Source organism: Vicugna pacos, chromosome 27 (assembly GCF_048564905.1).
Source record: "Vicugna pacos chromosome 27, VicPac4, whole genome shotgun sequence".
Taxonomy (NCBI): domain Eukaryota; kingdom Metazoa; phylum Chordata; class Mammalia; order Artiodactyla; family Camelidae; genus Vicugna; species Vicugna pacos.
In genome coordinates, this window is record NC_133013.1 from 7,683,159 (window position 1) to 7,699,429 (window position 16,271).

The 16,271-nt window shown below is 54.7% G+C and overlaps 1 protein-coding gene across 5 annotated transcripts in view; it reads left to right on the plus strand.

Moving 5' to 3' along the window:
- PCSK6 (proprotein convertase subtilisin/kexin type 6) overlaps positions 1 to 15,344 on the plus strand; it is a 160,492-nt gene extending 145,148 nt beyond the window's left edge. For all 5 annotated transcript variants that reach the window (XM_072950679.1, XM_072950678.1, XM_072950676.1 and 2 more), the window contains 6 exons: positions 62 to 258; positions 1,904 to 1,991; positions 4,772 to 4,875; positions 9,174 to 9,303; positions 11,988 to 12,100; positions 13,978 to 15,344. In XM_072950679.1, coding sequence (XP_072806780.1) covers positions 62 to 258; positions 1,904 to 1,991; positions 4,772 to 4,875; positions 9,174 to 9,303; positions 11,988 to 12,100; positions 13,978 to 14,075 — 730 coding nt within the window. In that variant the 3' untranslated portion in view covers positions 14,076 to 15,344. The remainder of the gene's footprint in view (positions 1 to 61; positions 259 to 1,903; positions 1,992 to 4,771; positions 4,876 to 9,173; positions 9,304 to 11,987; positions 12,101 to 13,977) is intronic.
- Positions 15,345 to 16,271: the final 927 nt, after the last annotated feature.

Genomic DNA, 16,271 nt, shown 5'->3' on the forward strand with positions numbered 1-16,271 from the left:
CCCTGCCTTAGCCTGACCCGGCCACCCTAAGGTCCTCTCCCTCCCAACCCTGCTCCCACAGGAAGTGCGTGAGTGTGTGTCCGTTGGGCTACTTTGGGGACACAGCAGCCAGACGCTGTCGCCGCTGCCACAGGGGATGTGAGACGTGCTCGGGCCGGAGCCCGACGCAGTGCCTGTCCTGCCGCCGAGGGTTCTATCACCATCAGGAGACCAACACCTGTGTGACCCTCTGTCCTGCCGGATTCTATGCTGATGAAAGTAAGTGCATGTTCCTGGGCGTACAAATGAGGAGTCAGCCCCCTACCCCTCTGTGGGCCGGGGTCCTCTTTCCCAGCCCTCTGCTCCCTGTCTCCTTCTGAGAAAGCATCCTTATGGGAGGAAGGAAGGAAAGGGAGAGGGATGGTGAAATAAGCCCTCGGACCCTGTTAGTTGATAGCAGTTCACACACACACCTTTCACAGCGTTCAAAGTGATGGCGGAAAGTTGCCACCGTGGTCCGTGGACAATCACGCGTCTGTAAGTTACTATTCATGATTGAGGATGGACAAGGAGGTGGCTTGAGCCAGCAGCCTCCAGGCTCACTCTGATTTCAGATGTCTGAACAGAAAGGCCTCCAAAGATGCTCTGCAGCTCCTCCTGGGCGGGGCTTGGGGTCCAGCACCGGCTAGTGGACTTGATGGATGAACCTGGGTGGAAGCCCCTCCCAGGAAGAGCCCTGAGCTGACACTGGGGTTTAAGGACAGGGGGTTTGCAGCTCTCCATGAAGGAAAAGGAGCCTGTGCTGGGTAGACTGGGCTCAGAAGGGATGGGTCGGTCCTGGTGGTGCCTGTTACACAGTGACCGCATTCCTGAGAGGTGGGGGATGCCTTTCCCGCCTTACGGATGGGGAAATGAAACTGAGAGGGCAGAAGGCCACACCTAGTAATGACACAGGCAGGACTTGAACTCAGAGCCACAAAGCCCAGTGTCCTGCTGTCCCTCTGGTCCCAGGAAGATGGGTGGATAGGCTCTGGGGGCCAGGACCCCAGGCCAGTGTTTCACCACTCACCTCACCTTGGAAGAGGCAAAAGGGAGGGTTTGGGTTAGACTGATGGAAGACAGGTCTCAGACAAGTTAAAAGAAGCTTCCAGGTTGTTGATAGCTGTGCAGGGGGAGGCCTTCCCACAGACGCATTTCACAGGCTTTGGAGAACCTGACCAGAGCTGCAACCAGACCCGTGTTCCCGGCGGAGGCTCTTTCATCCTCACCCTTTTCCCTGGCAAGAATCCGCCCCCTCCGTCGCCCCCTCCCCACATCCTGGCTGAGCACCTGCTGCACGTGTGTGTGATGCCGCCTGCGGGGCCCCGAGAAGGAGGCACCAAGGTGTAGTGTCTTTGATTCCAGGCCGAGTGCAGGGTGGTGGTAATGAGGTGCCGGGATGGGTGACCTGGATAAGTTGTGCCAATGCAGGTGGGAGTTGAGACCCAGAATTTCCCCCAGACGTTCCATGGGCATCTTCAGGAAAGACCCTTCTGAAGGCACTGGGGGTGGGGAGCTCAGAGGCATCCTCAGGCCCCTCGTCACAATTAGGCAGACGGGCACCAAGTTACTCTGCTCCGCCGGCCAGGAGCTGGCTTCCGTCCTGTGGGAATAAGCCGGACCAGAGTGCGTCTCCTCTGGAGAGGGCATGCGTCCAAGCCTGAAGGTTGTTGGAGGGCTTAAATTTACTCCAGGAAAGAGGGGAGACACTGTGATCTGACACCTGTGCATGTGGTCCCCAGATGGCCTCGGGCAGTTCTGTTATGACGTCACCCATCCTGGAGACGGGCTGGCTGCTCTGTCAACCTCGCTTGGAAAAAATCAAGGTCTTGTTTGCCCGGATTTGGTCCATGTTCATTTTTCTTCCCACCTTATTTCCCTCCAGGTCAGAAGAATTGCCTTAAATGCCACCCAAGCTGTAAAAAGTGTGTTGATGAACCAGAGAGATGTACTGTCTGTAAAGAAGGATTCAGGTAAAACCCTCCTTTCAAACCTGAAGAATGGCCGGCGGTTAGGCTGCTTTTAGTTTCTGTCATTGATTTACCAAGTATTTACAACATTGTTTTTTTTCCTTAAAAGATCAAATTTCAGAGACCCAAAGCTTTTCTGGGTAAAGATTCTGAGTCTTGTCAAAATCAGGTTTCTGCTGAGAGATTGATGTTAAGATAGTAAGTTTGGGGATGGGTAAAATCTCTACATTTTATGCAGCATTTGGAGAATTGCCAAAAGCAGGAGCTGATGGTATCAGAGACAGTCAGGCTGGCTGCTGGAAGGAGGGGGAGTTCTAACGGGGCACCAGTAACTCCACCTACCCCAGCGTCCCCTCCTGGTTCAGGCAGTAGGGGGCGCCCTGGGAAGCCCATCCTCCCTCCTCTCCTTTACTCCTTCTTCTCCCCGCCCCGGTCACCTCGGGTTCTTCCATCCCCTTCTGGGTGGGGGAGCTGGCTCCCTGGGGATGCTCTGCAGATTCCTGGTTTGCCTGAGTCCCCTGACCTCTGCACACATCTCCTTTAAAAACATCTTCTTGAGCTAATGATTTGTACTAGAATATTTTGAAATGCATGTTTAGCCCATAGAATGCAACCCAATCTATGTTACTTGTTCTGGAAATTACTATCTAGAAGCTAAGAAAACATTGGAAATTGTGCTGTGAACATTGGCACAGCTCAGTCTCAAACCTGGATTCACACCTTCTGGGACACCAAGTGCCCGGGAAGGAATCACTGGGGTGCTTGTGAACATGCAGGTTCTGACTCTGCATTTCCAACAGGCCCCCCACCCGGGGCCAGGGACGCTGCCAGTCTTGCCACCCACCTCCTTTCCACCCAGCTGCTGCTGTGACCCGAGTTTGCCCACAGGGTTGGATTCTTTCGGAGTAAGGATGAAGGAGGGAAACTTAACAAGCCGTTTATTCCCGGTGCTCTCACCAATACTGCCTCCTCATTTAATCTCCATAGCAACCTATGATGTAGACATTATTTTTTATTACTCACATTTGACTCACAGGGAAGAGAAACAATTTCCCTGGAAACTTCCACCACGTTGCTGCCCCCTTTTCCAGATCAGGGTGTCAGAGGGAAGAGGGCCCACTCCCCACCTGAGTGCCTGTGAGTCTAGGGAGGGAGGGGAACAGGACCCCAGCATCATAGAGCACACCTGTTCTCATTCAAACCTGGGAGCCGGACAAGGCAGGATTAGAAGTGAAAGGATGAAGCGGTCCAGGGGGAAGTTTCGCCAGACGGGAAGATGTTCAGCTGGGGCCTGATGGGAGAGGGTGTGACAGCCAAGGCTTCCCCACCCAGCTGGCTCTGTGGCTCCAGCTCCTAGGAACCGTTTCCCTGTGGGGGTGTGCTGGGAGGTCCTGGGGGCTCGCTTCTGCTCCTGTGGGTCCAGTGGGAGAGCGGGGGTCAGGTCCTCAGTCCAGGAACCAGGACTGGTGTCGGGGAGAAAATGCCTTGGGCAGCAGCCCCACGATGGAAGCAGCATCTCCAGTTGTGACAACAGTCAGAGAGGCACATGGACTCAGAAAACATCATCGGCCTGAATCCATGGAAGGCTTCTTTCTATTGCCCCATATCCTCTCAAGCTGTGGCTTCAAATCACCACTGTCACGTTAAAGCAGTGACAGCCGCCAGGCTGCCATCTCCCACCCATCCATCTCTTTGGAGCTGGGACATCAGTTACTAAAGACTAGATTTGACTGCGAGCTGCAGCCTGGGTGCCATGGCAAGGACATGCCCTGGGCTGTGGATGTGGCGATGCGCTCAGCCCCCCGAAGACTCTGCATGAAATGCGGGAGCTCCGCCCTGGATGCGGAGAAATGCAGGCGCCTCTCATCTCACAGACCCCAGGGCCAGTGTTCGGTGCGTCTGGTGACAGATCCATGTACAACGTGCGCATCAAACACAGAGCCACCCTGGGAACTGAAAAAAAACCCTTCCAGGGTTTTCCGTGTATTTGCTTGTTCAGTCCTCAAAGTGACCTTATGATGCAGGGGCTGTGATTGTCCCAGTAATGGCCGAGGAGTGGAGGTGGGGGCAGCTTAGCCATCTTGCCCCGGGTTGGGATTGTAGGAGGGGCAGAGGCTGGTCCACCTCTGGGGCTACCCCAGAACCCATGCACCAGCTGTCTGGCTGGATCAGGAGACAGAGGAAGGCAGGAGCCACAACAAGCACTGCCTTCGAGGTCCCAGGAGTGGATTTCATTTCAAGTTCTTCGTGAAGCACAGGCGGCTTCAGGCAAGGGAGAGGCAGGAGCCCATCAGGGTTCCAGGATCAGTCTTGCTGCCCTACTCACATGTCGTAAATGCCACAGCCACGCCCGGGGCTCTGACCCAGTAAGACTGAGCCCACTGCCCCCAGAGTGACCCACACGCTCTCACGTTCTCCTCCTGGGGCTTGGGTTCTACTGTGATGAGTGTCAGTGAAGAGAGGCTATCACGGTCCCAGAGGCAGTGGAGGACATGGCCTCCTGCACAGGGACCGAGTTCGTGGGGAGGGGCATCAGGGAAGGCTCAGACCCACCAGCCACCAGAAGGCGGAGACTCAGCTTCCAGCCCGGGGAGCCCACCCAGCCTCCAGCTAGCGCAGCCCTGCTTTCCATTTTCATGAGCTCAGGACCTTAAGTGACACCCAGAGCTGTGCTTTTAGCAACTTCCATTTCCTCTCATGAAAGACATTTGAGGGCAAATCATAATTGAATTTGAATTTTGGAAGGGACAGAAGAAACTGCCTTTTTTTTTTCTTTTCAACAGCCTTGCACGGGGCAGCTGCATTCCAGATTGTGAACCGGGCACCTACTTTGATTCTGAGCAAATCAGGTGTGGAGAATGTCATCCCACCTGCCAGACCTGCGTGGGTGAGTTCACGACCTCCAGAGACCAGTCAGGTGGAGCCTAAGTTGCCTGGATCAGTGGGTTAACTACCTTGAAATCCAGAAAGTCCTAGGACTCCGTGGTCTTTCCTGCCTTATCGCAGCCTTAAATCCCAGGGGCCCTACCAGGGGATGGGGAAGAGAGGGTGAGGAGATAGGGTTTGATGGGTACAGGCCTTCATTGAAAAAGTCCTGGGGCTGGATGGATGGTGGTGATGGTTGCACAACCATATGAATGTATTTAATGCCACTGAACTGTACGCTTACATGGGTAACATGGTAAATTTTATGTTATATTGCAATTTACCACAATTTTCAAAATTTAAAAAAAACCACCAGGGGCCTCCTTTGAGCTGCCTGGGTTTACCGGCGTCAGGAGTCCAGCCAGGCCGGGGCGGCTTTCAGGCTGAGTAGGGGTGCTAACTGCTCCTGTGCTGTCTTGCCTGGAACCCCAGCCCTTGCTGAGGGATGTCACTGCCCGAGGTGGGACTCTGTGAAGATTGGGGTGTGGAGAGGCATTCTGGTGAAAAGAAGGAGGGGGGAGGCTTTTTAAAATGTAGCCTTGGTACTTTGTTCCTGTCTTCACTAATTTTGAACATTGTATTCAAAGAGGGAAAGACTTCCACAAAGCATTTGATGTGCATTACAATTCCCCGGCAAGACTGGCGTGCAGATGCCTCCCGGGCCTGGTTTTTATGCAGAACAGCAGGGAATGCAACTGTTTGGTGGGATTTCCTGCTGCGGGGTTGTTTGCACCAGGACATAGAAGCCTGTTCGGAGTTGGTGGGCTCACATCCAGATCTGATCAAATTTCTCCTCTTGACCTCCTCCCTTCCTGACCCAGCACTTTGGTCCTTGTTCTAAGAAACCCACATCAGACTGAGGTTTTGCCGCACTAAGGATGTAAGAGTTCTCTCTCTGCTAAATCGCCAGTCTTGGGACATGCAATGGGATGGGCACAGCGCCCCCAGTGTGGCCACGTGAGCCCCATGTCAGGGCCCTTGACCCAAGTGGACATGTCAGAGAGGGCAGGGCTGTGGCCAAGGCCAGCACCCTTGAGGCCCATGGAAGATGCCCCTTCGTGGGTCCCAGCTGGGACAACCCCCCCGAGAAGCGCTTGGAAGCATTCTCAGCCCCTGGCGTTCAGCTGCCTGTCCTGACATTTGCCTTGTTGTCTGTCATTTTTATTCTTTGTTTCTTTGACTCATTGTTTAGCCCAGGATGATTAAGGAGCATCGCTGATGCCACTTATTTAAATTTCACAGCCACTTGAGTTCATAAAATTCAGGCATGTGGCTTTGGATTTCAGTCATTCAGTTTAGTTTCCTTTCTCTCTGTCCCCATACCACCTGTCAGTGCACAGCTTTCTAGAGTCACTCGTGGGTTTTCTTGTAACGGGAGAGTAGGTTTTTGTCTCGTCACAGGAAGAATTCAGAGATGAAACACAGAGGTTAAGAAAGTAAAGTGAGGATTTATTAAGGGATAGGACGCTCTCAAGGGGAGAGCGGGCAGACGTAGGTGAGCAGCTGCCCTGAGTTTCTTTGGCAAGTTGGTTACACAGGGTGTAAAAGTGAATGGGCGGAATTTTCACCAGGGAGGAAAGGGTTTGGGGTTGTTTGTATCCCCTGATTTTCATCCCAGCTCCACCTTCCCGAGGGGAGGAGGGATTTTTGTCCTTACTTAGTCTGGATCCGAAGTGTCACGGCATCGGTGCATTATGGGTACTTCTAATCTGCAAGGCTAATTTTATTGAAATGAGGGCATAATGAGCAAAAGGTTACATTCAGACACTGGAGATTCCTGCCTTTACCCACCGTTTTTTGTTGGCCTCCAGGACACTTGTCACCCCAAAATGTGTAACCACTTATCAGTCCCAAGGTTCCTACTTTTCTCTGTCTGCCCAGGGACTCCTGGTGCTTACGTGATGTAAGGTTTCCTGAATTTGGCCCCCTGGCCTTCCCTTCCCCCTCCCCCTCGGTGACTGCTGCTGCCCACCCGCCTGGGGCTGGCAGTGCCCCAGGACACTCCGTGGGTCACTTGGTAGGAACAAGCCTCTCGTCCATCTCCAGTCCAGGCACCCAGAGCATCCAGGCACAGAAGATGTGATCCCTTGGGGTTTCCTACCTGCTTTGGGACAGGAAAGTGCCTGGCTGGGATGTGGTGTGGGTCAGCAGTTCTCAGCCAGTGAGGTGCACACGTGCCAAGTTGAGGGCTGGTGTCCCCGGCATCCAGTCCTCAGCTGTGAGAGCACGACATGAAATAGCATATTAAAAAAACACCGAAACAGATCGAGAGAGATTGCAGAAGAAAGGAAAACGTTCTGTATCTTAGGACCCTTCCTAGCAAGTCTTTCCTGCTTTTTGAATAAGGACCCCACAGATGATGTGGGAGTCCCACCTAAACTTAACCCGTTCTGCAATGATTTTTATGACCTGTGTGTGCTTTTCTAGTATCTGGGGCCTGCAAAGTCTTGCGACTTCATGGAATCCCTAAGACTCTGAGCTATAAAGTTGATCACTTTTAGCAATTGTGAAAATGACTTGTTTAGGAAATTTGGGTTTCCTCGGCATTTCTCACTGTGGGAAAATGTCCATAACAGAAAATTTACCATCTCACCTGTTCGGAAGCGCACACTTTGATGGCATTAAGCACCTTCCCATTGCTGTTTGGCTGTCACCACCCCCCCCCCATTCCAGGACTTTCTCACCTTCCCCAACCAAGTATGTTTCGTCAGCTTCCAAGTTTAGTAAATTGAGCATCACACTGGGAACAAACAAGACTGCATATTCTTCCCACTCCAGAAGCTCCTCAGGCGCTGGGGACCCAGTGGCCGAGGCAGGACAATGCCGTGACAGGGTTCCATGGTTGGGGGTGGGGCACTGAGGATTCAAGGGCCAAGCCACCAACACCAGATGCTCCCTAGAGATAAATGATGGGGCGGGGGGACCAGGTACACTAGCAAAACGACATGAACTGGACACGTGGGACAACTGTCCTGCTGAATGGCAGTGACAGGGAGGACACCCACACCGAGACTCCAGGCCGGTGGGCAGCTGTCCTTTACGAGGGCCCCATCACTCGCCAAGGATGACAGTCACCTCCCACTCACAGTCCTGGATGAGCTCAGAGCCACAGCTTCCGAGGGGTGAAAGTGGCCGCCAGAACACTGAGCCTTGTGGCTGGCAGAGCCCCCCTGCCAACCCCCGGCTGCACAGGGCTCTGCCCTTGACACAGCCAAGAGGCCTCATCTGATCCAGGAGTCACTCCAGGAAGAGGCCTGGATACCACTGCCTCAGCTGTCAGCCTCAGGCCAAGCCCCGCCGCAGTCACAGGGGGAAGAGGTTTTCCGTGGTCACCCTGAGCACCTGAGATGGGTCCTTCCCCGGTTCCCACCTTCTGAGCCATTAGCAGCCCCGTCGCAGCATCAGGTCCTCCTCAGGCACAGAGTGGACTCCAGCACTTACTTGTTGGAATGAGTGAATGGACAGATGGACAGATGGTCAGATGGACAGATGGTGTCTTCTGTCTGGACCTCTGCCAATGCGTCCTCTCCACCGAGCTGCAGGTTACCTTCCCGACTCCCGATCTGGTCGCCGCTTCCGACCCCATAAGCCCTTAGTCATATCGTTTTCTCTGTTGAAAATGTCCTGGTCGTCACACCAAACACCTGCCAGCTGCATCCCCCAAACCTCTCCCTCCACGTTCCCCACATCAGCAGACTCAGTGTTCTGTCCATGGAGTGTGATGTGTGCCAGTGATGCAGTTGTAAGAGCCCCAGAGGAGCAGGTGAAGTCTGACGTGCCTCAGTGAACCCCGTGGATCTAAAATCTCCTTTCTACCTGACGTCAACGTTGGCACATCGACGACCCCTTTCCACATTTTTCTCTAGCTGAGTCTCTGAACTCCAGTGTGTGTGTTTTACACTCGCAGCACACCTCAGTTCAGCCTGGCCACCTTGCGAGGCCTTAGAGGTCCCCACGGCTGGCTTGAGCAGAAGTGGGGCCCAGGCCTTTGGGGAAGGAGGCACTTGTGGTCAAGGCCAGTGACCATGGCTCATGCCTCCATGTCCCTATCCGTGAAATGAGGGCTTGATGTCCACCGCCCAGGACTGGGTGAGGAGGGCCCAGTGCAGGTGCATGGTGGGCTCTGGGAAATCTAGCTGTAGTGGTGGCCCTGGCGTGTCTCAGTGGGACCTGGATGTCACAGGGCGTTGCAGCAGGCCTGGGACGCATGATGGGGAGTGGGCGGTCCTTGACATCTGCTACTTTCCCTGAACCCCCCAGGGCCCAGCAGAGAAGAATGTATTCACTGCGCGACAAACTTCCACTTCCAAGACTGGAGATGTGTACCGGCCTGCGGTGAGGGCTTCTACCCAGAGGAGATGCCGGGCTTGCCCCACAAAGTGTGCCGGAGGTGCGTGCCCCTTCCAGGCAGTCCTCCGGGCTGAGACCAAAGCAGCCGGGGAAGGGGGCAGGAGGGCTGGGTCTGGTGGCCCCTTCTGTGGGAGCTGAGGGAGGTGGGTGTAGTGGGCTGAAAGGAACCCAGTGACAGAGGATGGGACCTTCCCTAAAGTTTGTGATGGCCGAGGTCACAGGTCAGTTAGTGGCTCTCATTCCTTTATTCACTTCTCAAGTGTTTGTTGAGGACCTACTGCGTGCTGGGCGCTGGATGGCTTGGGGCGGGTGGGAGGCAGAGGACCATGGCCTTCCTGGTGGAGCTCACAGATCGTGGTGCCTTCACACCGTTGTGAGTAAGGAAACCATGTGTTGGATTATTTTTTAAATGAGATAATTCAGAGAACATAAAGATCCAGACAGAGTCCTTCTTCTAGAGCCATTTCCAGGCGATGCATGGACCCCGGAACCCTCTCGCCTACCTTCCTGGCTCTGCTCCTGTCTCCACACGGTGCACCCTTCTTGGTCAGTGGCTCCTGGGTAGAGTCCCCTTTGGTCATGGGATGTGGGCAGTGGAGGAAGAAGCCACGTGCTTAGGTGTCCTCTTGCCTTGCTGAATATTGCCTTCCGTCGGGACTTCAGAGCCCAGAGCTCGGAACCGGGGCGGGGCAGCCCATGTTGTTGGGTGAGAGCAGCGAGGAGAAGATGAGGGGTTGTCCGTGACCTTGAAGCTCGTGATTGATGCTGGGCTGTGGGGAAGGGACATTCCTTCTGAAACAGACTGGAAACAAGGGAGTCCCCGAGGCCTGCATCAGAGCGAAGTGGGGAGACTGTGCCCCATCTTCTAGCTCCCACCTGGGGACCCGCAATGAGGGGGTTGCCTCCCCAGGCTGAGTGGGAGAGCTGTTCTGGATTGTAACATCTTCTCTTAAAAAGCCAAAAACAGAAGTGGGGAGGGTAGAGCTCAGTAGCAGAGCATGTGCTTAGCATGCACAAAGTCCTGGGTTCAATCCCCAGTGCCTCCATTAAAATAAATAAACCAAATCCCACCCCCCCAGTGCACCCAAAAAACACACACACAAAAAAACAAACTCCAAAACAGAAACACCAACGACCTGACGATCAGCCAGTGAGAGGCCACCTGGTCCTTGCACAAGAGGGTCCAGCAGGGCTATGCATCTGTGCAGGGCTGGCCCCGACTGTTGAGCTGGTTGGAAATATGAAACGTGCCGCCTTCCCCCAACCTCGCTAAGTCCGGGCAGGACCCCCACCCAGTGTCTCAAGTGGATTTTCGTTTCAACCAGCCAGCCGGCTGCTTCGAGGAGGCTTACCCTACGTACAGGAGCCCAGGGCCGATGTGGAATCACACGTGGTCATCACTTCCATTTGTCATACACTCTGATCCCAGAGGATGTGAGGTCTTCCCATGAGTGTGTCCCCCAGCCCCCACTCCCGCAGGGCACCCAGAAGTTCTGGGGTCCCCAGCCCCCCTAGCGCCCCTCCTGGGTGGTGGCAGATGGGAGGCCCCTGCCTGCCCACCCCACGGGCGGGAAAACTTTCAGCTCTGGAGGAGGGTCTGGTGCTGAGGCTGACACACCAGGGCTCAGAGATACACCGCCGGGAGGAGCCCTGCCCAGGGCATCGAGGTCGTGAAATGCCAGCACTTCTGAGAATTTCCGTCTCTCAAATTCCCTGGCTCTGAAGACCGCTTTGATACAGAAAAGTGTGGGGCGAGAGGATGGCCATGTCCCAGGTCTCAGCTGAGCCTCTAGGACGAGCCCCGCCAATTGTAGGTCCTTGGCTTTGTGCAGGGAAGAATTCAAGAGTGAGCCACATTTGAGTAAAAGCAGATTTATTCAGAGAGGTACACGCTCCATAGAGTGCAGGCCATCTCACTCAGAGGGGAGAGCGGCCGCGAGGTGCCAGGTGCGGGGTGGTTAGTTTTTGTGGGCTTGGTAGCTTCATATGCTAACAAGTGGGAGGATTATTCCAACTACTTTGGAGAAGGGGCTGGGGTTCCCAGGAACCGGGCCACTGCCCACTTTCTGACCTTCAATGGTCAGCCTTGAAGGTGTCATAGTGCCTGTGGGAGTGCCATTTACCATGTTAATATATTGCAATGAGCCGTATAATGAAACTCAAGGTCAAGGTCCACTGGAAGTCAGGTCTCCTGCCATCTTGAGCTGCAAGGTCCACTAGGAGTTGAATCTCCCACCATCCTGGTCATTGCTGTGTCATTCTTTAAATGGTTGTGCCCTGCCCCTTTCCCTCCTGTCTCACCTTGGGTGTGGATTCCTCCCGGAGGAAGAATGACCTTGGTTCACGGGGTTCTGTGAGGCCTCTCCTCACTCAGGCAGCCGCCTTTAGAGAGCTGGCTTCCTGCAGGCCCCAGGATGCTGACCAGCCTGGGGCAGCTCCATTCAGGGTAGAGCCTGGCCCTGAGCCCCAGGAGTGCCCAGGAGGGCATCCAGGTGAGCTGGAGACCTGGGTCTGTCCACAGCTCCGGGCGCCCTCCTGCCAATCTGCCGTGACCGTGTCCACCCTCCCAGGGCAGGAGAGCAGTCAGACCAGAGGCAGGACTGCTGGTGCCTGGCTGGGGCATCAGGCCCTCGGGGGTGGGAGGCTCAGTGCCAGAGGGCTCTGGGAAGTGGGCCTGGAGCAGACAGGCCTCTTTCCCACACGGGACCCCGTGTCCCCCCACAGATGTGACGAGAACTGTTTGAGCTGCGAAGGCTCCAGGAGGAACTGCAGCCGGTGTAAGGCGGGCTTCATGCAGCTGGGGACCTCGTGCATCACCAACCACACGTGCAGCAACGGTGAGCCCGGTGTTGCCGAGAAACCGGCTTCTGGACCCCGGGAGCTGAATTGCGAGTTGGAGGCCGAGTTTGGGGAGGACAGAAAAGAACAGCTTTATTGCTTTTCCAGGCAAAGGGAGTCACGGAAATCTCATGCCTTAAAGATTGTGAGCCCCTCTTGGGGTCAGGGTCTTAAGGTTTTATAGAAAAACTGGATAGAACAGAAAAGGTGTTAACAATCAGGGTGTGTTACAGGGTGTTCCATTCTCTTCATCTTGATAAGAACTTGCTGTTGTTATGGAGGAATTTGGGAGGGTCTGCCCATTTTCTTGAGGTTCAGTCCATGACCTTCCTTTAGGACCTCTAAGGAAGAAGGATAAGTTATTTTAAGAATAGTGCACAGGGAGGAAAGCATGTTATTCATAAGGTCAGTTTAGCTAGAAGCACAGGCCTGAACGATCAAGAGCCATCTTGTTAGTTTTCTACTCTTCCAGCCAGCTGGGGACGGCCGCCTGGCCACCCACCCTGGGGCTGCCCTTGGAGGAGCTTGGCCCGCTGGCCCTGGTCCAAAGAGAAAGGAAAAAGTGCCGCAACAGCAGCGTCTCCTCTGGTTGACCTCCTTGGCCGGCCCCCGGTCCTCCTCTCTTCCCTTTCCGCCTCTCCCATTGGCCAGAGGGGCATCTCAGCCACCAGCCCTGCTACTTCTGGTCGGTTTTGTTGAGTGACTCTTAAAAATGATTTTGCTCATGTCCCATTCGCACTCTCCTGCCATAAGCCCCAGGTGGTCTGGCCATGGTGACTTCTCTTAGGAGAGGCCAGACCTTAGAGGTCAAAGGCACGAGGCCCACAGGCTTTCCAGCTCACTGAGTCCACCTTGAGGCCCACGTGCCCCGGGGAAGGACCTGCGTCTGTGCTGTGGGAGAGAGCCCTGGTTCTCTGGGCCAACACAGTGGGGGAGCCAGGATGGGTTGTGAAAACAGGAACGCAGAGGAGACCAGAGACCAGTTTGGGGATTCTGGGCAAGAGGAGGGGCTGGCCGAGGACTCTGGCCTGGTGACCTAGTGCAGGGGCCTTCGGGCAGGTATGCTGGGGCGGGAAGGAGATCTCGGGGCTCAGCAGATGACACGGAGGAGCAGCAGAGGGCCAGCTCCAGACACTATGGGCTGGTGCTCAGGACTGGGGTCTGCCAGCTCCACGGTGGCCCTGAGCCTGGCGCCGGCACCAGCCTTGACTAGGCCTGTGGAGAGAGCTCTGGGCACGCCCTGCAGGCCATGAGGTGGCCTCTGTGCCTCAGTGTCCCACGGTGTTCTGGGCATGCAGAATCATGTCCCTTCAAAACCAGGAAGCCCTTGCTTTAGGAAGTCACCTGCTTGGGTTACGAATCCAGCCAAAGGAAGTGAGGCTGTCACTGGAGGGTCTCCTGGGTCCCATGCATGGCAGCATCCTCTAAGGCCAGCAGCCTGGGGGGACCCGGCCTCTATGACCCCACCCCTCTCCCCAGCTTTCCCATCTGCCTTAGTGACTCTCCCTCTCATTCCCCTTCTACCCCCATTTGGGGGTGTCCCCTGGGTCATGGCCCTGGCCTTCCTCCTTCCTCCCCTTCTCCCCCTAAGTCCCCCGCTAGCACAGCTATCCAGAAAGGATTGCACGCCATCCTGGCATGGCCCAGGTGTCCCCCTGACCCTGCCCACTCCTGCCCCACGACTCCCTTACCTCCTAGACTCAGCGAAGCCCCTGCCTGCCCAGTGCCCAGTGTGATGAGGGACGGAGAGGGCCATCACCCCCAATCCCTCTGGGCCCCTGGCCTGGCACACCATGAAGCCCAGTAATGGGATGTTTGAAACAATCAAACAGCCCCAAGTCTGACATGTCCCCTCTTCTCTCTCCTGGGACCCCAGCCGACGAGACGTTCTGCCAGATGGTCAGATCCAACGGGCTCTGTGAACGGAAGCTCTTCCTTCAGTTCTGCTGTCGCACGTGCCTCCTGGCTGGGTAGGGCGCCCCATCCGCCCGTCCGCCCATCCGTCCACCTTTCTCCAGACTGTCGGCCAGAGCCCTGCCTCTGACAGCATCACCTCCCAGGAGCCAGGTCCCACTGTGGCGTCTCTGGGCACCTGACCAGGTGGGTGGGGGCCTTAAGGGGGACTTCCTGAAGCAGGGACATCCCCCTCATCCTCTGCTTGCTGGCTGCATCCTTCTGACAGACTCAACATGGGAACAGAACGAATTACAGGATCCACAGCTCAGAGCAGCTTCCGAGACCTTAAGTTTACTGAATCTTCAAGACCAAAGCAGAAAGGCAGGATGCTTGGCATTCACACGTCACCCTCCTCCCTGTGCTTCTGTGCAGCTCCGTCATGAACCTTGGCCCACTGGGGTTGCCGGCAGAACTCTGGGCTGACCCCCCGGGGGGCTCCACCAGCCACGGAGCTGTGGGGGAGATGGTGTGGTCAGACTGGAAATAAAACCGATTTGGGGGGAGAAAGTGTGTGACCCCTGGTGACGGAGCCTCTGTGTCTACATAGTTAGCTACTTCTGAAACCACAGCGATGGCTTAGAAAGTCAAATCCCACACCCGGATGGGAAGCCCCTGCTCCCTCGGCAGATCTTCCCTTCGAGTGGGCCCAGTGCCCCTGGGCACGGCGTCCTGTCTGTGTCTCTAGGAGTCTTGTGGCCTGAACGGTCACCTCTACCTGATGCAGGGCCTTCCCAGGGTCCCCAAGAAGCATCCCGGGGGGCCAGCCAAAAGGTGCACCCACGACCAAGCAATTCCTCCTACCAAAATGCAGACCCGGCTCAAGAATTGTGAATCGTTTGTCACTTCCCACTCCCACTTTGTGGAATTGATTCTGCTTCTCGAGAGACTTGTTCTTAAGGTGGGTGCTCCTGTATCTGTGTCCCAGGAGCCTCACGACATGGCTGGATTGATTTCTGCCAAACCTGTGTAGGCATTTTATAAGCTACGTGTTCTAATTTTTACCAATGTTAATTATTTTGCAAAATAGTTCATATATTTTCATCGATATGCACAGATCTGCCTGATCGATTCCCTTGAAGACGGGAGGAAACATTTGCCTTAAATTTTTTTGAGCTCATTCTTCTCCATTTGGACCCGCTCCCCTCTTTGACTGGAACGCCTTGGATGTGTCCCCTGTCAGCTGGGGGGGAACCCAGCTGTTGTTCCTGGAAGCCACAGCTCCGGAAAAAGAAATCCACAAAGCGAATACAGTGTTAACCCTAAATTAATAAAAGAGTTAACATCCCAGGGCAGAGAAGCCTGTGTTTCTTTCCAGGACATGATCATTAAACGTGGCTACTGGCCAATGTGTGTAATGGCTCTGTTGATGGTTTTATTTGAAGGTCTCTGAGCTTCAGCGGACAGCGATGTAGCAGAGTCCTTGGAGAATTCCAGAGTTCCAGTCCCAGCGTGTCCTTGGGCAGACAGACCCTGCTCAAGCTGCAAAAGTCTGGTTGTGTGGATGGTCTGGATACAAGGACACCTCCTTTCTGTCTCGGGGGACCCCTCTGTGGCCCAGACCACAGGCCTCTCCACCTTAGAGCTGCCAAGTATGATTTCATGAGGTTCCAACTTGTCTTCTGTACAGAGACTAAAATCCTTGCACCCCAGGGTTCTGTGCTGTGTGGGATTTTTACCAGTAAGGTCAGAACTTATACTTACTAGGAATCCTTTGGCTGCAAATAAAGGAAATGCATCAACTACAACTGATTTATGGAGGAGGGGGGTACATCTCAGTGGTAGAGCGTGTGCTCAGCATGCACGAGGTCCTGGGTTCAATCCCCAGTGCCGCCATTTTAAAAATATATATATATATATATATTTTTTTAAACATAATTACCTCCCCCAAAAAGTTTAAAAAATAAAATAAAATAGCAAGATTCAAAGAAAAACTGACTTAGGAAAAACAAAAGTGGGTGAGGGGCACTGTTTTGGGATGCCAGGGTAGCCTCAGAATTTCAGGAAAGGTGCCGCTGGGCCTTGGGAACCATGGAATCAGCATTAAGTGTCACCTAGACCCTCTCTCGCATTGCAGCCGTGCCTCCTCTCCCTCCGGTTGGCAGGACAAATGGCAAGACCACCCATATCGCCAAGTGAAACTGGTACAAATCCATCCCCTAAACAAGCTTTCTGAACCTGCTTCTTGGCCCCGACCGGTCTGCCGCGCATCAGTGT